This window comes from Barbus barbus, assembly GCF_936440315.1.
Source record: "Barbus barbus genome assembly, chromosome: 27".
Taxonomy (NCBI): domain Eukaryota; kingdom Metazoa; phylum Chordata; class Actinopteri; order Cypriniformes; family Cyprinidae; genus Barbus; species Barbus barbus.
Window position 1 is genome coordinate 26180344 of NC_136755.1, and position 26999 is coordinate 26207342.

The following is a 26999-nucleotide window of genomic DNA, read 5'->3' on the forward strand; positions in this document are numbered from 1 at the left end:
ACTTATTTCAAAAACATGTAAAAAGGACCCCAAACTAAAGAACAGTAGTGTATTAAGACAGTAAATAGGGTCAAGATTAATTTCATGTTAATTTCTAATTATGTATTACCTTGGTCTGATAAAGCAACACTGTTCAAGGCATTTACATGACCTTGCCATTAAGCTTAATTATGTATGATCATCTAATTAAACACTAATGATCAGCTCTGTTGAGCACATTTTACCATATGTAAATAAATTCAGCAAGTTTTCCCCAACAATCAGCACAGACAATGTGAAAAAAGCAATGCAAAGTCCATGTCGGCCTACAGCACATAAAAATCCATTTCTAAAAAGTTCCAGCTTGATTTTCTGACCTCTGCTGACATTTCATACGTGAGTGTTCTTAAACATATCAGTGGGCTTTATGAGGCGACAGGCCACAAAGACAAGCATGTCATAAAGCAATCTGTGATATGTCACAATAATAGATATTAACCCCCATGAAGTTTCATTATACTCTCTTAAAGGGTTATTATGCGATGTTAATTACAGTGTCAAAATCAGATCAGCCTTCGACTTAATAAAGCACTTTCACAACCGTTCATTTAAATGAAGAGCTGCTTTTCAGTTTTCATGCACGGCGCTCTGCTATTTCTGCTCTAGATATATGGATTATTAATGTCGGCCGGGGTTCAGCTGAGTAGATTAACCTCTAAGCGGAGTTTGGGAGTGTGTGAGGGAGTGTGTGTGGATTCAGGACGACTTGAAATGCTTCATCATTAGAGCAGATCTCTTGCCCCTGATGAAATGCAGTATGTCCTGTGGAGACTGTCCATCACTCCAGACTCCTGCATTATACATGCTTTTAACTCCTTTCATATAAAGGAAAACAGGGTTTTTTTCTTGCTCTTTTGAAATAATAATTTAATGTATTATGCAGACATACTCTAAAGTTTATAGTATAAAGCTCTCTCCCCAGACCAATTTTCTGAACTGAAACTAGACAGCTATGAAGTCAAAATGTTTATTTTCTTTGAACAGAAAGAATGTTATTTTATATAACATCTCATCTCATTCTTTCTGTGCAATGAAAATAAAGATATATCTTTCTACCAATGGCATTGTTGTGCCAGGAGCACAAGTGACTGTCTTTCTGAGTGAGTAATTGAATCATTCAGTCAACTGATTTCTTCAAAACACTGATTTATCCAGTAATGTATCAAGGGACTGTCTTTATGAGTGAGACTTTAAATCATTCAGTCAGCTGATTTGTTCAAAACACTGAATCCATTATTATGAAACTATTTACTCTACTGTCTTTTAAGCAAGTTTTTGAATCATTCATTCACCTGATTTGTTCAAAATACTTATTCATTCATGAACAAAACAAGCGACTCTCTTCATGAGTGAGTCATTGAATCTTTCAATTAACGGATTTGCTCAAAACAGTTGTTCATTCATGAACAAAACAAGTGATTCTCATTTTAAGAGAGTCACTGATTCATTCAAAATACTGATTCCTCCAGTAACTAAGTGACCATCTTTATGAGTGAGCCTTTAAATCATTTAGTCAACTGATTTATTCAAAACAGTAGTTCATTCATGCACAAAACAAGTGATTCTCTATTTGAGTGAGTCATTCAATCCTTCATGCAATCAATTTGTCCAGAACATTGATTCATCTACGTAGTAACTAAACAAGTTGCTGTCTTCATGAGTCTTTGAATCTTTCAATCAACTGATTTGTTTAAAACAGCAATTAATTCATGAACAAAACAAGTGGTTCTCTTTTTGAGTAAGTCACTGAATGTTTCACTCAACTGATTTGTCCTGATTCATCCAGTAACTAAAAAGTGGCTGTCTTTATGAGTAAGTCTTTGAATAATTAAGTCAAATTATTTGTTCAAAACACTGACCCTTCATGAGTGAGTCTTTGAATCTTTCAATCAACTGATTTGTTCAAAACACTGATTCATTCAGGAACATTGAATTGTATTTATAAGTGAACCTTTGAATCATTAATTCGGCTGATTCAATTTTATTAATTCAGGAATAAAACAAGCATTGAATCTTTGACTGTCGATATGCTTAATAAAATTGGTTCATAAAACTTTGTATTATTTTATAAAAACTTTATATTGCATAAAAGAGTTAGGTGTGTGTATTTACTGTATATGTTTTGTTTCCCTTAGGAATATGATGATGGATATGGAACAGCCTACGATGACCAGGGATATGACTCATATGATAACAACTACAACAATCAGGCACCGAAGTAAGTGTGTGTGTTTTTTTTGTGGAGGCTGACCCATGTCAAGTCAAGTCAAGTCAAAATTATTTGTATAGCGCTTTTAACAATGCAAATTGTGTCAAAGCAGCTTTACATTGGCTTGATATAAAGCTGGGTGGCTTTATCAGCTTTACAGTATTTAGACGGGGAAATAGTTTGTTGAAATAGTGTCATTCTCCTCTGGCCAGACAAAATCAGCAGTTTAAATCTAGGCTAAAGCAGAATCAGATTGTGCAAAGGACTCATCTGGTTCCTGTGATCTTGTCCCGATGGCCGTCTTGGAGACAGGGTCTTCACTGGGGTTCAGTCTCTGGGGCTCATCTAGGTGTCCTGGCTGTAGAGGTCATCTCTAGATGCTGATCCACCATCTGATCTGGATACAGTCTGGATCTGGGTTGTTATGGTGACCTCGAAATAAGAAAGAAACATACTAATATTAGCGTAGATGCCATTCTTCTAACAATGTAACAAGTACATCAGGTGTTTAGGGAATTGTTCCCGGTTCCGGTTGACCTAATTAATGCAGCCTAACAATCCTTTAACAGATTTTAATTATAGAAATGCGATAGTGTATTATGTGTAAACCAGGTTAAAGAGATGGGTCTTTAATCTAGATTTAAACTGACAGAGTGTGTCTGTTTCCTGAACAGTGTTAGGTAGATTGTTCCAGAGTTTGGGCACTAAATAGGAAAACGATCTCATGCCCGCAGTTGATTTTGATATTCTAGGTAATATCAAATGGCCAGAGTTTTGAGATCGCAGTGGACATGAAGGACTATAATGCGATAAGATCTCACTCAAATACTGAGGTGCCAGACCATTCAGGGCTTTATAGGTAATTAGTAAGATCTTAAAATGTATACGATGTTTAATAGGGAGCCAGTGCAGTGTTGACAGAACTGGGCTAATGTGGTCATACTTCCTGGTTCTAGTAAGAACTCTAGCATTTTCTGCTGCATTTTGAACCAGCTGGAGTTTATTAAATGTGCAGAGCAACCACCCAATAAAGCATTACAATAATCTAGCCTCGAGGTTATGAATGCATGAATTAATGTTTCTGCATTTGACATTGAGAGCATAGGTCATAATGTAGATATATTTTTAAGATGAAAAAATGCAGTTTTACGAATGATAGAAACATGTTTTTCGAAGGAAAGATTGCTATCAAAAAGTACGCCTAGGTTCCTAACTGATGACGAAGAATTTACAGAGCAGCCATCAAGTATTAGACAGTGATCTAGGTTATTACATGCAAAAGTTTTTGGTCCAATAATTAACACCTCTGTTTTTTCAGAATTTAGCAGTAATAAATTGCTAGTCATCCAGTTTTTGATATCAACTATACATTCCGTTAGTTTCGCAAATTGGTAAGTTTCATCAGGTCGTGAAGAAATATAGAGCTGGGTATCATCAGCATAACAGTGAAAGATAACACCATGTTTCCTAATGATATCTCCCAAGGGTAACATGTAAAGTGTGAAAAGTAAGGGGCCAAGTACTGAGCCTTGAGGTACTCCATACTGCACTTGTGATTGGTATGATACCTCTTCATTTACTGCCACAAATTGATGGCGGTCAGATAAGTACGATTTGAACCATGCCAGTGCACTTCCTCTAATGCCAACATCATTTTCTAGTCTATTTAAAATAATGGTGTGGTCGATAGTGTCAAACGCCGCGCTAAGATCCAGAGAGATACAACCACGATCAGATGATAAAAGCAGGTCGTTTGTAACTCTAATGAGAGCAGTCTCAGTACTATGATATGGTCTAAAACCTGACTGGAAATCCTCACATATATCATTGTTCTCTAAGAAGGAACATAGTTGTGATGATACTACCTTTTCTAATATCTTTGACAGAAAAGGGAGATTCGAGATCGGTCTATAATTAATTAATTCTTTGGGGGGTCAAGTTGTGTTTTTTTAATGAGAGGCTTAATAACAACAAGTTTGAAGGTTTTGGGACATATCCTAATGACAATGATGAGTTAATAATATTCAGAAGAGGATCTATTACTTCTGGAAGCACCTCTTTTAGGAGCTTAGATTGAACAGTGTCTAAAATACAGGTTGTTGGTTTAACAAGTTTATACAATTCTTCATTTCCAGTAGAAGAGAATGAGTGGAATTGTTCCTCAGGGGATCTATAGTGCACTATCTGATGCAATACTGTGGCTGACAGCTGCATGGTTACAATTTTATTTCTAATAGTTTCGATCTTGGAAGTAAAGTAGTTCATTAGTTCAGTAGTTCAACTGTAATCTTGGGGGGTAGACCCGTTTAAAGTAATGTAGTCATCTAATGTAGTCAAGTACGAACTCTAAGACTATGTGCCATATTTCTAGAGAGAAGAGCGGCACCACCCCAAGAGGGATGAAGACCTCTCTTTTCAACAGGCCAGGTCTGCCCCAAAAATTCTTCCAATTGTCTATGAAACCTATGTTATTCTGCGGGCACAACTTAGACATCCAGCCATTGAGTGACGACAGTCTGCTATGAATCTCATCACTCCGGCAAGCAGGGAGCGGACCAGAGCATATTACAGTGTCTGACATCGTACTTGCAAGTTCACACAACTCTTTAACATTATATTTAGTGATCTCCGACTGGCGAAGTCAAACATCATTAGCGCCGATGTGAATAACAATCTTGCTGAATTTAAGTGAGCATTAGTATTTAATTTGCCAAGATGTCAGGCGCTCTGGCTCCCGGTAAACATTGGACTATGGTGGCTGGTGACTCTATTGTCACGTTCCGTACAGTAGAATCGTCAATAACTAGAGTACTTTCATCAGGTTTCTCAGTGGGTGCGTCACTGAGTGGGGAGAACCTGTTTGATGTTTTGATCGGAACGGAAGAGTGGTGTTTTGGCCCACGACTAGGCCGCCTCACAGTCACCCAGTTGCCCTGCTGCACAGACTCTACCGGAACCGAACAATGTACAGGACTCCCTGAGCTAGTCGCATCCAAAGCAGTATTTACAGCCCTCACACTCTTACTGTCCTCAACTAAAGTTTGGATGCGTGTCTCTAATTCTGAAATCAGCCTAACTATTTCCCTGCATTTATCACGTGAATCCCTCGTCGCCGACAGAGAGAGATAAACTGTACATGTGGCAAACAGTGCAAACAATAATAGCAGGAGAAGAAGCCATTACTCACCGTGATTGAAGAATGATTCGCTTTACCACTGTTGTTTGATGAACTCATGAAAAACGGAGCGAGAAAAAAGAAAACAATAATAGGCGCGAATAGAAACACAAATGGAACCGCGAGTGACAAGCTAACTGGCTAACGAATGCTAACGTGCTTCACACACGGTTTTAAAAAGTGAACGATCAAATTAGTTTGATAGATAATACCAGAAATATGGTGGGAATTAAGTTATATATCATCACTTTAAACAACAGAGAGTGAAAGTAAGATAGAGATTCAACGGAAAAGCGAAGCTACATGGAGCTGCAATCGCAAACCTCTCTTACCCCTTTTCCACCTAAGCAGTTCCAGTGCTGGTTCGGAGCCAGAGCCTAGTTTCGAACCGGTTCTTTGTTTTTCGACATCCAAAGAACCAGCTCCGAACCAGTAAAAGCGGTTCGTAAGTAGCACCAAAACATTGCTGGGCTAGAAGGAAGAACCACTTGCATCAGGAGCTGGGGGCGGGGTTACCGTGACCAACAAGACGAACAGAAACTTGGACCGCCATATTTGAAATAGCAGCTAAACGCTAACACGTTTGATTCGCTGTGTTTGGATGCCGATGTAGGTTCGCAAAGCCATGAACATCAAATAGCACCGCAACGTCCGCCATTGCTGATAGTTTGTTTAGGCTTGTCCGGGATAGATCGGCGCTGCGCGGACTGTTCGGTGCGAGGCATATCGGGGTGCTGCGGGAGCGACTGGAAAGCAGACGGCTCTTTATGCTTTTGGGTCGCTCTCACCGTGCTTTAGTGTGTTGTGTGCCGATCGATCGATCTACGTGGCGCTGAAGTACATCGAACAAGCCTGTTGTGCTGCGCTAGTGAACCGAAACATGAAACGTATTCAGTGACGTAAGAGGCTCTGTATTGGCTCTCTAGCATGTGGAAAAGCAACCGGTTCTTAAAGGGTTCGCCAGTCGAGCTAACTAAGAACCAGCTACTGTAAAGCACTGGCTCTGAACTAGCACCTGGAACTGCTTAGGTGGAAAAGGGGTATCAGCAGCACGACAGACAGAAGCAATCGATCAGCAATTGATCATCTGTAGCTCCCATCTGAGTCTAAGTCTGTCCGTGTAAAGGGCATCTCTCAGAGCGCATGTGAAGTTATATCTGAACGAGAGAGTTTATTCCCAATGTAGGTCAGTGCTCACCTCTCTGTATCGAACCAAAGAGTTTGTGTTGGTCTTCACAGAGCTGGACTTTGAGCTTTGCTGCATTGAAAATCATTCAGGCTAATGTAGGTGGCAGCTCTGAAAGTCCAAAAGAGAGAAGTCTCCGTCTCGCTAATTAATTACTCCTTTATCTTTCTTTTTTTTTTTGCAAGGAGACATTTAGTGTTGTATGTCAGGGTCAGTTGACACTGTGTACCAGTGAAGACCTTATAAACACCTCAGTCTTGTGAAGGACAGTTTGACTCATAATTAATGGACGTTGACATAAGACATATGCTCTTGTTCTCTAAAACAGATTATTAGAATGCCGTAGAATAGAACATAATTTGTGTCTCAAGTTGGACAACTAACATATTTGCTTTGATATATAAATATAAAATTATGGCGGGTGGTGATGGCGCAGTGGATAAGACACATGCCTTTGGTGTGAGAGACCCGGGTTCGAATCCACTATGAAACACCAATGTGTCCCTGAGCAAGACACTTAACCCCCTAGTTGCTCCAGAGGCGTGCGACCTCTGACATATGTAGCAATTGTAAGTCGCTTTGGATAAAAGCGTCAGCTAAATTAATAAATGTAAAATGATCTGTTTTGATATAAATACTTAATTGTGTATTTTTTTGTTTTCACATTTATTGCTGCATAGATTACCACTGGGCTAGACAATGTTGAAGTAGGATTTTCTAATAGTTATATTCTGGATATAATTTTTTATTTCAATTCATAAATATGCATTTTGCATCAAGTTGCCAATTAAATTGCAATAAAATATATTATATTTTTTTTAACTGATAGATAGATAGATAGATAGATAGATAGATAGATAGATAGATAGATAGATAGATAGATAGATAGATAGATAGATAGATCGATCGTAATCATCAGGTGGGCTTCATCACATTCTGACTAGTACTGTTCTGTTTCCATGTCAGTCAACAGGTTCTTCCTGAAGTCAAACACTGTTTTAGGAGCTCAAAGACACTTAAACTGACTCGCTTTTATTATTTAATGAGGAGTGTTCTGGGGAGCCTACATATACTTCATTATACAGCAGGTTTCTATGTTCTTTGATTCATAAAACATTGTCTGTGTGTTACTGAGCTCTGGTAGATTTCCTCATACCTCGTCCTGAAGCCTCTTTGATACTGTAATAGGTAACCCAGGGATATGTAAACCAGCTTTTCTTTTAATCATAGAATATGTGGTGATCCAGAGGTGGTTTACTCTGCGTCTTCTTAAATAAAACTATATTAAAGACACAGCAGGCCTTATCTCAGATCAGTATTTGGAACCTGCTCATTTAAGATCAGTCCCAGTGATCACATGAAGGCTATGGATTTTATATAATCTATAGGTGTATATAATGATCTATAATAATGTACTGGAGGCTGAATAATGTTTCTGCATCTTTTAGTCTCACTTGACAATTACTTTCAGTGGTCCACGTGCTTCCACGAGTCATATTCCATGTACTAAATTTACCGTTATGTTATGCAATGAGCATGATGCTAGCAACGCCAAGGTCATGGGTTTGAATCTGTAAGGATGCATGAATATTTGAAATGCAATACTGGTCACTTGTAACAAATGATGTCAACACCATATTGTTTAGTTTCGGTTTTAGCTATAGGTTTTCATATTGTAATATTGTATTCAACTTTGGGAACAAGAATTGTTATTAATGACTTACTCCTAGTATAATGAATCATTGATGTTGCTGGTTGACGCAACATTACTATTATTGCTGGTGTTTAGAAGTAGTCATTTGAATAACCTTCGGTATTTAACTTCAATACGTACCTCATCCAGTACTATTTGAGCTATAGACATGAATTACATTTGAAATCAAGTGAGGTGCTATGCTAGAAGCAACACGTATTTTTTTTCTATTTATTTTGTCACTTGTAAATAAAAAAAAGATGATTGGAGTATGTAAAATAAAATAGTTTAATTTCAGTATATACTCTTTATATACTATATACTCTTATTTATCCATTCCATTCCAATGTGCTACTTGCTACTTCTTTGTAATTATTTGTGAAATTTACTAGCAATTTCTGAATGAAAATGGCTTTTTTTAATTAGAATCCCTACACATTATATACATATACATATATATACTGTACATCAGAATCAGAATCAGAATTAGCTTTATTGCCAGGTATGTTTGCACATACGAGGAATTTGTTTTAGTGACAGTAGCTCCACAGTGCGACAGAATGACAGCAACAGGACAGGACACAGATAGTTAAGAAATAATAATAATTTAAATAAATAATGTACAAATATATATAAATGGACAATGTGCCAAACAGCACAAACACAATATGCAAAATAGACAATTCAGTATGTAAAGGTATGTTAGGTGCAAATTTGAAATGCAATTAGTATGTGTGTAAAATAAACATAAAAAGTATGATAGTGTTGTATATTTCATGTTTATTGTTAAGAGTTCAAGTGTTCATGAGATGGATTGCCTGAGGGAAGAAACTGTTTCTGTGTCTGGTCGTTCTGGTGCTCAGAGCTCTGTAGCGTCGACCAGACGGTAACAGTTCAAAGAGGGAGTGTGCTGGATGTGAGGTGTCCAGAGTGATTTTGCCAGCCCTTTTGCTCACTCTGGATAAAAACAGTTCTTGGAAACTGGGGAGGGGGAGGGTTGTACCAATGATTCGCTCAGCAGTCCGGACTACTCTCTTTACTCTTCTGAGGTCAGATTTGGTAGCTGAGCTGAACCAGGCAGTTATTGAAGTGCAAAGGATGGATTCAGTGATGGCAGAGTAGAACTGTTTCAGCAGCTCCTGTGGCAGGATGAACTGAGCTGGCGAAGGAAGTACAACCTCTGCTGGGCCCTTTTGACCATAGAGTCAATGTGATTGTCCCACTTCAGGTCCTGAGAAATTGTGGTGCCCAGGAATCTGAATGACTCCACTGCAGTCACAGTGCTGTTCATGATGGTGAGTGGGGGGAGAGCAGGGGAGTTTCTCCTGAAGTCCACGATCATCTCCACTGTTTTGAGCGTGTTAAGCTCCAGGTTGTTAAGACTGCACCAGACAGCCAGCTCCTTAACCTCCTGTCTGTAAGCAGACTCGTCACCATCCTGGATGAGGCCGATCAGTGTGGTGTCATCTGCAAACTTCAGGAGTTATATATTCATATTCATATTTTGAGTTAGTTAGATTTTATATTCCTATTTAGTTTTAATTTAAATTTAATTTGTCACCTTAAACTTTAGTTTCTAATTCTCATTTGTTTGTTTGTTTAGTTTTTCATTGACAATTTTTATTGTATTACTTAAGCTTTATATAGTTTAAATCTATATTCACACACACACACACAGTTTTATTCAAATTTTGGATTTAATGTGAAAAAATAAATTGTGTAAAAATAAAAGAACATCATATTACTCTTTCAGCCACACAGCCAATATAGAAACAATATGCTCAAAAACCAAGTAGTAAATGCTACAAGTAATAAAAATCACAAATATAATTCTACACGTTAAATGAACAGTAACACTAAATGAGATTTTACAGGATCAACAAAAACATAAATAGATTTACATTACAAACTTATAAAACTTATACAAACTTATACCATTGCATCTAAATAAAAAAAAAAACCCATCATACAACATATGCCAGATTACATATTTACAAAATTCATTAGCAGATTGTAAACAACCATATTCAAGAATGTCATTAATAGTTCTAGTTTGAGTAAAATCACATCATGTAGTAGGTATAGCCATAACATCTCGAGTAAAGCTTCACCATTTAACATAATTAAGTAAATATTGATCATTTAGTCCCATAGATGAACAGTCTACAGAGTATAAATGCAAAAACAAACAAACAAACAAAAAAACTGTTTTTAATGACATGAAATTTGTCAGATATGTCGGTTATCATGGCATTTGGATACTAGAAATAGGCCGTGTTACCTGTGTGAATGGAAGGGGAGAGTGCAGAGGTGAAATGTTCACCGAGGTGACAGGTTTATCTCACAAGAGCATTGAAAGGGTCAAAGGTCAAAAGCTATGACTTTTCATAAAAAAACGTTCGCTGTGTGATTCTCAAAGGTGTGTCACCTTCTCGTGTTGCGGTCCAGATACCCCACGTGTGTGCGGTCGCGCTCCCTGTGGAAGTGCTCAGGGGTGTGTCTGACAGCATTTAAACTGCTCGCCACCTTCTTCAGAGTGCTATAGAGCACCATATGGCCCACACACACACACACAGAATGTCAGAGCAACTATAGGCCTCCACAGAGCAGTTTGTTTTGGAAAATGTTAGTGCGGTGAGTTCTGAGACTGCTGCTTTTCAAAGGTTAGCACTGCTTCAGGAGACTCGACTCTGAGAGTTTAGATTTAGAGGGGAAAAGAGCAATTATAGCGGCAACTGATTAGAAATTCACTCTTAGGAGATTGATTGATTGGGAGTTTTTCCTCGCCACTGTCGCCTTTGGCTTGATCTCTGAGGGCTTTGTAAAGCCACTGTTCTTTGTAAGCTTCTTTGGAACAGTATGTGCTGTACAAATAAACTGAATTGAATAATTGATGTTTGCAAACTTATTTTAATTCTTTCTGTAGTAATAGCAGCTAGGCAAGTATTGGACTACTTTAAGATTATTAGCACAGGCCTATAATTTTATTTGTTTGGTTAAGTTTGCGAATTTAAAGTTTTGTCTATGTGATAATGCAGTTTTTATTTTCAGATCTTTATAGTAACTCTTAAGTATACATTTAAGTGAATTTTGAATTTTTTCATTGAGTTGCACTATATTGAAAAATTGTTCATTCACAGTTTGTTTTTAAAGGAGAAATTGCAAGCTTCTAGTTTGTATTTGCACAAATAATAATAATAATAATAATAAAAAGTTACATCCAAAAAGTCAGATGTTCAAGGAATCATTTATCTTCTAAAGTCTTTTAAAATATAGTATAAATCACTGTTTTCCTGATACTATATCTGTCTGTTGATAACATGATGGAATTAATTAATGTGAACATATATGTATATCTGTCAGGGTTCTGGTTTGGATGTGGTAGGGTTCTAGCATTGTTATGGCTCTTTGTGGGTTCTTTATGGTTTTGGTTTGGATCTGGTGGGATTTGAGCATTATTATGGTTCTTTATGGTTCTGGTTTGGATCTGGTAGGGTTCTAGCATTATTATGGTACTTTATAGTTCTGGTTTGGATCTGGTAGGGTTCTAATGTTGAATCTTTGTGTGTTTGTGCTTTTGGTTCTGGAAGGATTTGAGCATTATTGTGGATCTGTGTGGGTTCTTTTATGGTTTTGGTTTGGATCTTGTAGGAGTCCAGCGTTATTATGGTTCTGGTTTGGATCTGGTAGGGTTCTAGCTTTATTGTGGGTCTGTGTAAGTTCTTGATGGTTTAAGTTTGGATTTGGTAGAGTTCTATCATTACTATGGTTCTGGTTTGGATCTGGTAGGATTCTTTATGGTTTTGGTTTGGATCTTGTAGGATTCAGGAATTATTTTGTTTCTTTATGGTTCTGGCTTTTATCTGGTAGGATTTGAGCATTATTGTTGATCTCTGCGGGTCATTATGATTCTGGTTTGTATCTGGTAGAATTCTAACAGTGTTTTGGATCTGTGTGGGTTCTTTATGGTTCTGATTTGAATCTGGTAGAGTTCTATCATTACTATGGTTCTGGTTTGGATCTGGTAGGATTCTATATGGTTTTGGTTTGGATCTGGTAGGATTCTTTATCGTTCTGTTTTGTATCTGGCAGGGTTCTTGCTTTATTATGGATCTGTGTAAGTTCTTGATGCTTTAAGTTTGGATCTGGTAGGATTTGAGCATTATTGTGGATCTGTGCGGGTGTTTATGGTTGTGGTTTGGATCTGGTAGGATTCTTTATGGTTATGGTTTTGGTTTGGATCTGGTAGGATTCTAATATTTGCATCTTTGTGTGTTTGTGGTTTTGGTTTGGATCTGGTAGGATTTGAGCATTATTGTGGATCTGTGCAAGTCATTATGGTTCTGGTTTGGATCTTTAAGTGAGTTTTCAATCACATTATATGTTTTTTGTCACATATTTTACAATTGTCTCTACAGCAACCAATGAACTTTCAGCTGAATTTTAAGACACACCCCATTAGACACATCATGACTTTCAATTATTGCTGAAAGTTTTTGAACCGTTTTGAACAGGCTCGTTTAACTCAATCTAGATCTTGACTTTGTTGCTTTGTTTTTCTGGTTCTTTTGATCCTGTAAATACAGAAATAAGCCGTTCCACACTTGTTGAAGGGGCGCATTACAGAGTTCAGCTAACATCTCTGCAGGTGGCGATTATCACGATTGATCACTTCTCCGTGCAAAGCATCAGACTTCGACAGCTTTCTCTCTCCTCTACACCTGTCTTCCTCTCTCTTCTTTTAGCCAGTTTTGTCCTCTGTCCCACTTACTCTGAGCTTCCTCAGACAGACGCGCTGATATTTTTAACTTGTTTCGGCTCTATTTTAGAGGTTTGGAGTCTTCGTTCTCGTTTCCGTTTTCTGTCTCTGTGGACCTTTGGTTCTGTTCATTTCTATTAGCGAGTCACAAGCATTTGCAGACCATGATTTGGCCTGCAGCTTGTTTGAATAGACAGCGACATACAGTAATTTATGACCAACAGAATGTTATGTTTATATTTGGGTCTAGAAAATTGCATTTTGCCTTTCATATAAGGAGACCATAAAAATGGGACACACATAATTTTTTGCACATGGCATATGGTGTGTACAAAACATGCTAGACATAATAAATATACATTGAATGCCCTGGAAATTCAGCTTTGAATTTGTGCAGAATGCTCAATAGAGGACAAAGTCTTGTGGTTTTCCGCTGGGTCTATTTTTAGTCTGTAAAAATTTATTTTATTTCAGTCTCATCTTGAATGAACAACCTTAATAGTTAACCATTGTAAAACATGCATGCTCTACATGCATGTTCGCTTAAAGTAGCGTCCTATTTCAATTTTGGCCTGCTCCTTGGAAACTTTGTGACCCATGTATGGAAAACAAAATTAGTGTTGTGTGATGTTTATCCAACTTTTTGCCCTCTAAACCTCTTCTAAACTCTTTGTATTTGAGCACAAGCGAGCGCGAGAGAATGAGGCAGTAATTAGTGATTAGTGATAAGCCTCTCACAGTAGATTAGACCAGCGAGACTTCACAGACGCCCCACTGCTGATTTACCAGCTGTGAAAACAAGACGAGAGAAGGAGGAAACACAGAGATCACCTGGGACATGTAGTACATCATTCAGATTTAACCCCACCATCTGTTTAACCACACGAGAGAGAGAGAGAGAGCAAGGCCCTCTTATGAATGTCAAGTCAACGAGGGCCTGTCCTCAGGAACCACTCACTTCATCAAACATTTGGGATATGCTTATCGTGTGATGTTTTTATTACATCATTTAAACTTATTTTATTTTACTTTATTTTTTATTTTGTATGGAAATAGACATACATTTGTTAAAAATATTTTAAAAATACGATTTAAAACATTTTTTTTTATGTGAAATTACAATACAGTGTTTACAATTCTGCACTATTTCTTGCTCACTAAATATTAAGAAGTTAGTGCCATTGATCATGTTACTCTTTGTACAGATGGTCAAATGTTCTTGCTTCCAGTTGAATAATTTTCAGATCATAAGAAGATCATCATGTTTTGTTCATATCAGCTCCAGTGCTGCAGTTAGAAAAGCTAAATTAATTAAAAAAATCAAATAAAGCATATTCCAAGACACATTTTTTACTCCAATTTTTATGTTGAGAATTAATTTGTAGTGAAAATGTTGTTGTTTTAGAAAAAAAAGCAAAATCAAAGCATTTGTACTGTTGACCCCACCAGCTGAGCCACCAAATCAGAGTAGATTTTCCAAACTCCAGCAAACACCTGTCCGTACGTCGTGGCTTTCAGATCTGTGTGACAGAGTTACTCAACAGCGATTCTCAGATATAAACGATCACTGAGAGACTGTGTTTCTGTGCGGCATAGTGAATACCTGATGCCTGATGTTTAAACAATCCTATCTGTTATACGTAGTGTTGCTTTCGTCAACGAAAATTATGACTAAATATCGTCATCAACGAACCTTTATCACGTGACGAAAACGAGACGAGACAAAACGTAAATGCTGGTCACGTGACGATGACGATAACTAAATGTATAATGCAATATTGTTGACGAATAAAAACGAGACTAAATGTGGTTTACAAAATAAAAACTATTCTAAATTGTCTCTTCATTTTCGTTGACTAAAACGAGACGAAACAAAATGTTATAACGTCTCGTTTAGTCGCGTTATTATTATTATTTTGCAGTATTTCTGTTTCCGGTGTCTCGCAGACGCAGACGACGTCACTTCCTCAAGCCCCACTCGCGGCATTATTTAGAAGACGACAACAAAGTTAAGTCTGACACAGAGAAAGGGACCGATGGCCGGCCAGCCGGGGTTCGTTTTTGGGAGATGTGTGTGTACTTCTAACATGTTTGGTTGGTAAAATAAATGTTGTAAATTCAAATCAGAGCGTCTTCCGTGTCTGGAATGGATGTATTCTTGAGTCTATAAGGTAACAATAATATAATGAGATAACCTTGTTTGAAATGGGTTTGGCTAAAAGAACATTTTGGTTTCGTCTATACTACTAGGTACTTATACTATATTGACTGGGTTAAATAGAACTGTATTACTAAAAAGAGACTAAAATACAATTTTCATTGACGAAAACTACATGGATAATTCTGACTAAAACTAGATGAAAATAGTCATCAGTTTTCGTCGACTAAAACTAGACTAGACTAAAAAGAGTATGAACGTGACTAAAACTAATAAAAACTAAAATGACAGCTTCACACAAAGACTAGACTAAAACTAAAATTAAAACAGGCTGCCAAAAACAACACTAGATATAGGTATAATCTACTTGGAGAACATCAGATACACACTGAGTGTTAGTACACTACACTGTGTCGGTTTTAGCTGGCTGAGCATGGCTGTGTGTGCGAGAGAGAAGTACATAATGTATCTTATTTCACAAGAAATTGGTTAGAACTCTAACACACCTTGCTAGTACAAGGTTGGACCTTTTATATTCAGAACTGCCTTAATTCTTCATGATATAGATTTGACGAGGAGCTGGAACCATTCCTCAGAGATTTTGGTCATATTGACATGATAGCATCACGCAGTTGCTGCAGATTTGTCGGCTGCTCATCCATGATTCCAATCTCCCATTCCACCATATCCCAGAGGTGCTCTACTGGATTGAGATCTGGTGACTCTGAAGGCCATTTGAGTATATTGAAATCATTATCGTGTTAAAGAAACCAGATTATTTGAGCTTTGTGACATGGTGTTCTATCCTGCTGGAAGTAGCCATCACAAGATGGGTACATGTTGTCATAAAGGGAGGGACATGGTCAGCAACAATACTCAGATAGGCTGAGCATTACACCACCAGCGGCCTATACCGTTAATACAAGGCATTAATAAAAGGCAGGATGGATCCATGCTTTCATGTTGTTCACGCCAAATTCTGACCCAACCACCTGAATGTCGCAACAGAAATCGAGACTCATTAGACCAGGCAACCTTTTTCCAATCTTATATTGTCTTATTTAGGTGAGTATTTGTGAGTTCTGCTTCAATGTTCGACATTATCTATGTTTCCATCCACCTATTTTTATGTACATTTTGGAATATCGCATAAAAAAACGCTGGATAAACGCTAATATGCGCTTAAATTCTAAAAATGTGCAGGAAAACTTGTGCGCACAATTGAGTAGGATATATTTTTTTATCTGATAAGAAAAACTGTGCATAAACTACAAAGGAAACAAATTTACCAAATAAATTTCACCATGTGCATCAAAAAAGTCATGTGACTTTGCACGTTGCGACGGGATAACTTGACTAACCAGCGGACCAATCTCGTTGCACAGCATCTGAAATGTTGTTTTGGTCCTTCTGAAATGCCTGAGCAAAGTCTGTCATTAAAGTATTTCTGTATAATTGTCTCTGCGTTCCCAAACAGCAGCATCCGCCTATGAAAGTAATGACTGAGCTTTTATTGTGTTTCGTCTGCTCGCTCTGATGCGCAAGTAATTCATTATTATATTAAGTGGCGTCTCCTACTTTTCTTAGTGATATTTAGTGCCAGTTTATCAGTAAGTGATGATTTTGTTCTCTTTGACTCGTTGGATGGAAATGTTTTGCAAATGTTTTATGCAATATTCCAGTTTTGTGCACAAGTAAAATTTGAATCTTTGGAAGGAAACATAGCTACTGTTGTGCGTCCAGAGATGCTCTTCTGGATACTTTGGTTGTAACAATTGTCTTGATTTGTTGCCTTTATATCAGCTGGAAGCAGTCTGGCCATTATCCTCTGACCTCTGGCATCAACAAGGCTATTACGACCATAGAACTGCCGTTTACTGGATGTTTTCTCTTTTTCCAACCATTTTCTGGAAACCCTAGGGATGTTTTGTGTGTAAATCACAGTATATCAGAAGTTTCTGAAATACTCAGTCCAGCCTGTCTAGCACCCACCACTGTGCCACATTTAAAGTCATTAAAATCACCTTTCTTCTCCTTGCTGATGCTTGGTTTGAACCAAATCTACATACCTGATCAGATTATATGGTTAAATGAGCTTTTGAATGGGTTTACCTAATAAAGTAGCCATTGAGTGTATATCTCCATCTCCGCTAGGGTGTCAGATCTCAACAATGTCTCAAACTGTGCTCAGATTTTCCAAGATACCTGTAATCAAAAAGCCAGAGATCTACTCTCCACATTTATTTTACACCCCTGTACACTTGTAATGCATGTTAACACTTGTCTCATTTGAGTCTTTTGATTTCTCCAAAGCATTTCTGATTTTTGAAGTCAATATTAAACACGGCATACCTGATAACTGCATTAAGTCTCCTCTGAGGAGTGAAATGTTCCTCTGGGTGATTGTATTTCATTCAACAGCGTGTTTGCAGTGTTTACACGTGTATGTTGCTAATTGGAGGGAATTGGACTGTGTGTGACTTAAATGCATAATCATTTCTGCTAACACTCTACCTTGACTGGAGCGAGCCGAACAGGGTAATTGAGTAGAACAGAACAAACTTTGCACTGGAGGAAAGGGAGAGAGCTGAATTAAGGGAAGAAGGAATATTGATGATGTGTCAGGGAAGAAATTAAAGGTGTCTAACTAGGTTTGAACCCAAGCTGGTGTTCAGATTGGGGAGAAGAGGTTCTTTATGGTGTGAAACACGCGGAGAGAGATGCATCTGGCAGCAGGATGTAAAGTTGACTGATGCATTACTGAACACAAAAGCTTTAGGTCTCTTCAATTTCACCTTCATGCGCAGTGGAAATGGGGAATTTCATCACACATATGAAAGAAAGCCTTCTCCCGGCTTTCACAAGCTTCCTGAGCTCGTGTGTGGGAATAGTGACCGTAGTTCTTGGTCTTTACACTGCAATCCCAGCACAACCCTCTCTCTCTTTCTCATCCTATCTTCTTCTCCCTGGTGTGCAGTCACATTTTAAGCATGAAACTAGCAGTAACAGCAGGCTGCCAATAGGAACCTCTGTGTGAGCTTTGACATGGGATTTCCTTCCTGCATAACAACAAAGACAATCTTTTCTCAGCCACTTACACTGGATTGATGTATGTGTGAGTGTCTGTTGTGAATGAGGGAATGAATATAGTATTATAATCAGAATACCAGGAGGAGTTTTGATAGTATGATTAAATGGAGGAGGAATGATGGTATTATGATTGATTGGAAGGGAGAAATTTGGATAGAATGATTGAAATGAGGTGAGGAGTTATAGTATCATGTTTGGAATGGAGAGGAGATATAATATTGTGACTGATTGAAGAAGTGGAGTAATGATGGGGGAGGAGTTATAGTATGATTTGAATTAGGGGAGGGGTTTTGAAAGCATAATTGGAATGAGGGGGAGGAGTTATGATTAATATGATAGAATGATTAAATGGACGAGGAGTTATGATATTATGATTGATTGAAAGGGAGAAGTTTTAATAGTATGATTGGAATGAGGGGAGGAGTTGTGATAGTATGATTGGAATGAGGGGAGGAGCTATAGTTTTATGATTGGAATGGAGAGGAGTTATAGTATTGTGGTTGATCCAAGAGGAGGAGTTATGATGGCATAATTGGAATGGTGGCGGAGTTATAGTATGATTGGAATTAGGGGAGGAGTTTTGAAAGTATAATTAGAATGAGGGGGAGTTTTGATAGTATTATTGGAATGAGGGGAAGCGTTATGATGATATAATTAGAATTGGCAGGATTTATGATAACATGACAGGACTGAGGGGAGGATTTATGGTATGATTAAATAGAGGAGGAGTTATTATAGTATGAATGGGAGGAGGAGTTATGATAGAATGATTAGAATGAAGGGGGAGTTGGAGTTTTAGGAGTTGTAGTATTAGAATGAGGTGAGGGGTTTTGATAGTATGAATGGAATGAGGGGAGCAGCTATAGTATTATGTTTGAAATGAGGAGTTATAGTATTGTGACTGATTGAAGAGAGTGAGTTATGATGGCATAATTGGAATGGGGGAGGAGTTACAATAGTATGATTGGAGAGAAGGCAGGAATTATGAAAAATAAAGCTGCCGCATGTTGTATTGCAAATGCATGTTAAACTCACAACACACGCTGATTGAGTTTGCTGCATTCTCTGTGACACGACCGAAAAACATAGTGATTTGCTCACGATAACACAGTGCTGTGTTTCGCTTTGAAACTTTGCACCACAACAGAGTAAATGCTCTTAAATCATTAGTGTTTTTAAATAAATTAAATGCCAACCTTTTGCATGTTGATAGGTACACTGCACCATATCATTTACATTTTAGTTTGATTGACAAGATGCTTCGCCAAGGCAACAGTACAAAACACAACGTTAGAGACCGTTTATATTGTTTAGACAAGTATAAAAATATTTTTGTTCATTATGGAACTGTAGTTGGACAGATTACGCAATGGCCGGCTGCCACATTAATGGAAAACACTGAAAGGAGCTATTATGAAAATGATGGCAGGAGTTTTGGAAATTTAAGGAAGCTAATATAAAACAAAGTATGAAGGAGTTGCTAAAGTATAGAATAGAATAGAAACAAAAGGTCAAAATTGTAAGAATCCTGAATGGTGGAAGCTGAGAGAACTGAAGAACATCTTTTTATTTTCTAGCAAGGCTTCTATTTCTCATGGCGCCATCCTTACTGAGGCCAGAGAATGATGGGAGCATGAACACCGGGATATGGTTAGCAGTCAGTTGTGATTGGCACTGGACAGCTCATAGGGCCTATGGGAAAAAAAACTCAATTTGGAGGCAGAGACCCAGGAGCAAAACTTCTGAGACGCAGGAATGAAAGGAAGGCGCACTGCAAATCTGCTCGGAAAATAGCTTCTCCGATGGGTTACTATGCTTCATGTGGCTGCTGAGATGTTGCTTTGTCAATTTAAATAGGGAGCAGACAATGTCAAATAACCAGACACATGCCTTGAACTCTCATCACCTTTTCTCGCTTTCGTTTCCTCTGTCTGTATATAAATGCACATACAGTGTCAACTTCCTTTTTTTTTCAATCACACAACATTACTTTTATTTTGTGTAATAAATTTACAATGAATAGCATTTAAATTCTATGCATATATTTTCATATAGGATTGGTCTGAATATATGTCTAATTTCTGAGATTTTTAATTACATTTCTGTATATGAGAAATCATATATACCCTGTACCTTACATATATATTTTAAGAAAACCTTTCTAAATTTCTGTCTCTCATTTCTTTTCACAGTTCAGATGATTATTATGAATACAGCCATGGTATCAGCGGAGAATCATATGACTCTTACGGTAAGAGTTTTTTCTGTCAATACAGTTTTATAACCATGTAGAAATTATTGCATTAGATTGACAGCCAGATTTTCATCCTTCTAATGCAGTGAAGTGGTATGCTGTCTGTTTCCAGTTAGTGCATGAACTTTGAGTCTGTCTTTTGTCCAAAGAATACAGAGCTCCTGCTGTACAGCTCTTGTTATAAATACTGCTGGCATTGCAAGGCTTTTGGTTGCATTGTATTGTATTTACATGAACAGGCATTTACAATGAATGTTGAAGGGAGACGGGTTCGGATGCAGCAAAAGAATCAAAATGCTGTTGGACACGCGCTCTGTGAAAGGCAAACAAGTTTGCGGTTATGGACACTGTAGGTACAGAATAGCATAAATATGGCAGAGATATCTGAAGATAAATTGCAGTTCTCTGAAACTGCTGATGTAGCTTTTGTAAGCTCATTGTCCCAGCAAAAAAGATAAGATGTGCCATTGTATTTCTCAGCAGCTAGAATATTAACGTGTGTGTGCTTTTAGTGTGTATGTACAGATGCATTTGTGGGCAGTTTCTCAGATTGAAGCATTTGTGTGCATGTTTACAATTGTGTTATTTATAAGAGATATTTGTAACAGAATCAAAACCTAGTTTTGTTCAGCATATAGTTTTAAAACTTTCATTTTATAAGTTTCTTCAGGTCAGTTTTATGTCCTAGTTATATGAAGGGTATGATAAAACTTTGGAAACTTTTACCATGTCTTCATTTTTCTGCTTTCCAAATGCCTATGTATAAACTTTATTTTATGTTTTATTCTTAATTATTCATATATTAATTATTATATTTTCGAAACTATGATTTAAAAAAGTTAAAGAGTAAAAAAAAAATAATCAGCGGCGACTATTCCACCTTAACAGAGAAATTGTCGTCTAATATATATAGACATGTGATGTAAGTCTTTGTTTATTCATCTTACACCAGGTTCAAAAGTAAACTTTTCTCGGTATAAGAACTAGCAATAGCTTGTGTTATCAAGCTCAATAAATATAATAAAGCACAAATAAATGAGATGTAACAATGTCAGATGGCTTGTTCGGACATGACAGCACTTTAAATTAGACTATACACTGTAAAAAAAAAAAAAAAAAAAAAAAAAAAGGTTGAGCAAACTTAAAGATTTAAGGCAACCAGCTTCAGCAGATTTTTGAGTTCTCTCTACTCATTTTTTTTTTTTTGGGCGATTTTTTAGTTCTCTCAACTTTTTGTTGGATAAACTTAAAACAAGAAGTTGAGAACTCATAAATCTGCTGAAGCTGTTTTCGTTAAACTTTTTAAGTTTGCTCTACTTTTTTTTGCTGTAAAATGCTGTAAAAAATTAAAAGTTGAGAAAACTTAAATGGTTAAGGCAACCAGTTTTAGCAGATTTTTGAGTTTTCTCAACTTGTTGTTTTAAGTTTATACAACAAAAAGTTGAGAGAACTCAAAACTCTCCTAAAAAAATAAGTTGAGAGAACTCAAAAATCTGCTGAAGCTGATTGCCTTAAATTTAGTAAGTTTGCTCAACTTTTTTTATATAGTGTAGAACTGATCTGAAAAAATGGAAATGGTTACCTTTTCTCTTTGTCTTTAACATTTCTTCTATGCCGCTGTCCACTTTGCGACCACATTTGAAACACACAGCTCTAAACTCATGCACACATAAGCAATCCATAACACTCAACTTAACACTTTTCCAGGTGGTACAACGCATAGACAGTTGGACAGTTCAAAGGAGATCTCGCTATTATCTGGCTGATGCACATCCTTGTTCCTTCTAAACACAAGGACAGTGAGCATTAACCCTTTTCTTGAAGCTAGCGCAGGCTAACCTGAGATTGACAGCTCTCTAATTAAAGATTATTGGCTACGGCTCCCAGCCTGAAAAACGAGTCCTGTCCCTAAGAAGAGCTGAAAAAGAGCAAGATCACACAAAAGCTGGCGTCGATTGCGCTCTCGTTCATCGACATGAATGAGCTCTGCTGTTACGCTAATGGCAGTGGTAACCTCTCGCTCGAAGGCACTCCACTAAAACCCTTTCAACTGGCTATTTGATCCTCTGCTGCAATTAAAGTTGTTTTGTTCTTTCTGAGGTGAAGGACAAAGGCAGGATGGTTTGGGGACGTTTCTCTCTGATTGTCAGTGTTAGTTGGGCTAAATTATCAGAGGTGCCATGAGCTCAGAGAGGAAGATAGTGGATGGTGTCATGACTCTTGGGCTTTGTTATTTTAAAGATTGATATTGTTGTGTAAAAACACATTTGAAGGTGCTTTGGATTGCTGCATGTACGACAACAAATCACTGTCAGAGAGTCCTCATGGGAGGAAGAGCAAAGAACCTGTTTAACACACACTCACAAAGAAATTACACTTTACTGGCGGACAAATGAGTCTCACAGAAACACTCAAAGTTGCATTACAGCAAATAAATAAATAAATGGCGATCATTTCAGTATTTTCATACTTATATACATATATGAATTTTTCAAAAATGATGACTTGAATTTGAAAAAATTATAAGGGGCTACTGAAGAAGTCAAGTCATCATCAGAAGATTGATTATTAAATTTTGGATACAAGAGTAAAAACTGTTAGTTAATTTCAATCATTTCAATTAATTTTTTTTTTGGGGGTGAAATATGATCTGGGCATATTCTTGACAGGTTTTTGGCACGCCATCAAAATGTGACAATTGTAATATTTTCACCTCATTTCAAAATCTTGGTTATTCTGTAAAGCTTTTTTAATGTCAAGTTAACTGTAAATTGTCAATTTATCACATTGTATCGACCATGCAATATACAAAACCATTACTCAAACCTATTTCATTGACTAAAATATATTAGAGTATGAATTCAAACACGTTACTGTTACCCTATGAAACATGCATTTGCGTGAAGGTCTTACAAATGTTGTTCAGCGTTTAATGACAAGGGCTGTGTCCAAATTCAGGGTCTGCATCCTCCTTAGGATCCTTCCTACCCGGTTGAAAGAGGAGGGATCCTCCGACGTCCGCAAAACCCGGAAGTCGGTGTTTGTGAATTTGGACAGCCTACCCTTCTTTCAGTTCCCTCCCTTACCCGTTGCTCATATCCTGTCGCCTAGCAACCGTGACAGCGCCAAGCAAGAGGTGGGAACATGGACAAACAAAGAGTTATTCTCCTCATTTTAATTCTTTTGGAAGAAATAAAGCAATTAAATAAATTAAATACTTTCTTTGCTCGTTGTCGGAGAGTTTTTTATATCAGACTACAAGACAGTCACATCCAGGTAAGCCATTATAGCCTATTTTTATTTGTTTTTAAGTATTCTACTAATTTCTCCTACAAATTCATTGAGCCGAAGCATAAACTTTAGCTTGTTTTGTCAGAGAAACTCCTCTCCAACTCCGCTACCGCTCGCTTCGTCCGCCATTACGCTCTGCCGAAAAGAATTATGGGATAGGTAGGACGGGAAAGGATCCACCACACCCATCCTTCCAATTCGGGGAAAAGGAGGACGTATTTGTGGGCCGCATTTGAAGGATCCTACGAATTTGGACAGCCTTCGTCGCGGCGCTGTGACGTAACATCCTTCAAATGAGTACTCCGAAGGATGCAGACCCTGAATTTGGACACAGCCTATGTTTCACTACAGAATGCATTAATTATAGCATTCTAGCAAGGCCTGAATGACTAATGACCTTTCTGACCTTTGCTCTTTGTCTCCCTCTTCAGGCCCGGAGGAATGGACAAACAACCGCAACAAGGCTCCACCAGCAAGGACAAGCAAAGGAGTGTACAGAGAGCAGCCGTATTCCCGGTTCTGACCTGCTACAGTCCTTCATGTGCCCTCCCAAGTAATGGATTTTCTATGGACTCTATTTCCTTTTTTGCAAATAAAATCAACCAAAACGACAAAAATAGCTGATGGGTAAAATTAAGTTTCTATGGAACTGATTCTGTTGTAACATGGACGACCCCCACAAATGGAACATTACGGATCACTGGATTATGTAGTTTAAATCAGAGAACCAATCAAAATTCAAATAGACCTAGTTATGTCGGAGGGAGGTCGGCACTAGCGGTTAGGGGCGGAGTTATATGAGGAGAGAGATGTTTAGATTTAGCAGGTCAGTTTTTGTAGATACTTTTTTTTTGATGGGTGATCAGCTTCAATGTGTCCCTTGTAAATTGTACCTTTAGAGAAAAAAAAAGTAAAAGAAAATCTCAGTGCAAATGTATTTTTGCTTCCTTTCTCTTTTCTAAATGGAAAGTTCTTCAGCATTAAAGGGCTTATAGGAGCATGTTGTGAAAAAAATAATAATTATTATGTGCAGTTTCAGTTGCAATGAGAAAAGCCTGCGTAGTTTTGTCTGTTTTTTGTGTTGAGCGTTTAAACCCTTTAATGAGCTCTATGGTAATAGGTGTTTTCTTCTAGTGAGCGATCTACTTTTAGACCTTCTGAAGAGCGTCTGAATTGACAGTTTTGGGCAATTAATCCAAATGACTAAAATTCCCAATGCAATTTCATAATTTCAGTTGATATATGAGAGATTCCTTCGAGTTAATGACATCTAGAAGTTACTCCTGCACACTTTTCTGTGCAATTCAAATGCATTATAGCCCATATAAGCCTTTGTACAGTGCTAATGTTGGCTTTCCATTAGTGCATTCCATTAGTATAGCGCAGATGGGTTAAAAATAGCGACAGAGCATTTAATAAACAAGAAAAGACTAAACCGAAGCATTGTTTGTGCAAGACAGCAGTTTTTGGCACATTGTGTATCCTTGAAAACTTGTTGTAATGCATTTTAAGTGCACAGCAAAGTGCTACTCGTCATTTCTAAACCAAATACTGTTGACTAAAGTTTAACTAGTGCTGTTTTATAAAACTATTAAAAGCCTAATCAAATGTATGCAGAAATTTAAAAAGTGAAAGTAATGAAAATGATTGTGGTACTGGTGGTGGCAGTTTAATACATTTCTGTTAAGAGCTATAATCTTTGTAAGCTTGTGTAAGCCCTTTAATTCTCGTCTCAGTTGATTATAAAATAAACATTTTGAAAGAAAAAATATCATTGTGTTTGACAGCAAATTTTGTCCTTGTTGACTTTGGTAAAACTTCATAATCTAAACTAACATCTGCTGTGTATTATCACCAAAAGTGTACTGTAGAGTATCTTATGATGAGAAAATAAAATTGAAAAAAAAAATAATAATCATTTAAGCTCACATAAAAGTGAAAATAAACCAAAAATAATATTTGTCCCCTCTGAATTTCTAGTATTTCTTTTCAAAAATTAATCTGATGCATGTAACTATTTTGACAGTAGAATTAAATTTAATTGCAGCCGGCACAATTAAATTTATTTGTAATATACCATACCCAGCAGCTTGAAATAAATTTGCAATTATAAATTTACCTTATTATCTGCTCTAATTCTTTCTACTTGAAAACACATGAGACTCTTCTGTGGGAAAGCATATATGAAAGCAACTTCCACGTACAAGTTAATTATCCACTAATATATCTTTAATCATACTCTTTTATTAACGGCAACTTTGCTAGACTCTATAGATACGGTACTGTTGCACATGGAAAAGTAATTCCACATATTGTCATATTTCATATTTTAAGATTTAATAATGTAAGCGGTGGCTTTTTGACCTTGGTTCTTTTTTGGGGATTTCTGCTTGCTGTTTTTTGCTCTTTCTTCCCCCTTCTGGTCACATGACCGTCTCTATAGTCCACTAAACAGCCCGCCCCCACATGACCTCTAAATGACCCCAGCTGACCTCAGAGCTGATGAGGATGGCGGTAGCTGTATTTACAGGCCTTCGTTCTACAAGGTAAACAACCCGTCACAATCTAATCTCATCTAAACTAGACCTTAAACTGGATAAAACCAAAACAAACCTGTTCATTTAAAGCTGTTCTTGGTTTACGTTTTGCTGAGGAACTTAAATTAGATGTAAAATTGTAAAAAGATTAATAAATAGCTGTAATATTGCTTTAACGAATCATTATTATCACCAATTATTTTTAAGGAGGAGATAAAATGATGTATTTTTTATGTGCTATAGCTTTAAATAAATGAATGTTTAATGCTGACTTAGTATAAGCTTTGTAAACCATTGCAGAATTGTGGTAAACTTGTGTTTGTTTGTGTCTTTTTGGTTTTGGTTTTGCTTTATTTTTAATCTACACTTTCAGTTTTAATGTTTCTCTTTTCTTTTCAGATTACAATAGCTGGGCCTGGAGCCATGAAAAGCCACTGATGCTCTTCTCAGAATGGTTAAGGTGAGCTTAACGTTATATATATTATATATATTATTTCAATTGTTAAGTTAACACAACAAAATGTAAAAAAAAAAAAAAATTGAAAACTATTAAAACGATTATTTGAACTGTTCAGTTAATACAAAAAAATTTAAAGAACGGCAATTAA

The 26999-nt window shown here is 37.1% G+C and overlaps 1 protein-coding gene across 2 annotated transcripts in view; it reads left to right on the forward strand.

The window, feature by feature from the left end:
• The window catches only part of LOC306847349 (KH domain-containing, RNA-binding, signal transduction-associated protein 3-like), a 185822-nt gene that overhangs the window by 149356 nt on the left and 9467 nt on the right, over positions 1–26999 (forward strand). Inside the window, exons 7-10 of one of the 2 annotated variants that reach the window (XR_013782149.1) lie at positions 2175–2257; positions 20502–20560; positions 24286–24407; positions 26791–26851. Coding sequence is in view for 1 of the 2 variants with exons in the window: in XM_079381256.1 (XP_079237382.1) it covers positions 2175–2257; positions 20502–20560; positions 24286–24377 (234 nt within the window). In the remaining variant the exon portion in view is untranslated. Of the gene's footprint in view, positions 1–2174; positions 2258–20501; positions 20561–24285; positions 25614–26790; positions 26852–26999 lie in introns of those variants that run through there. The other variant, XM_079381256.1, reaches the window with a different exon arrangement.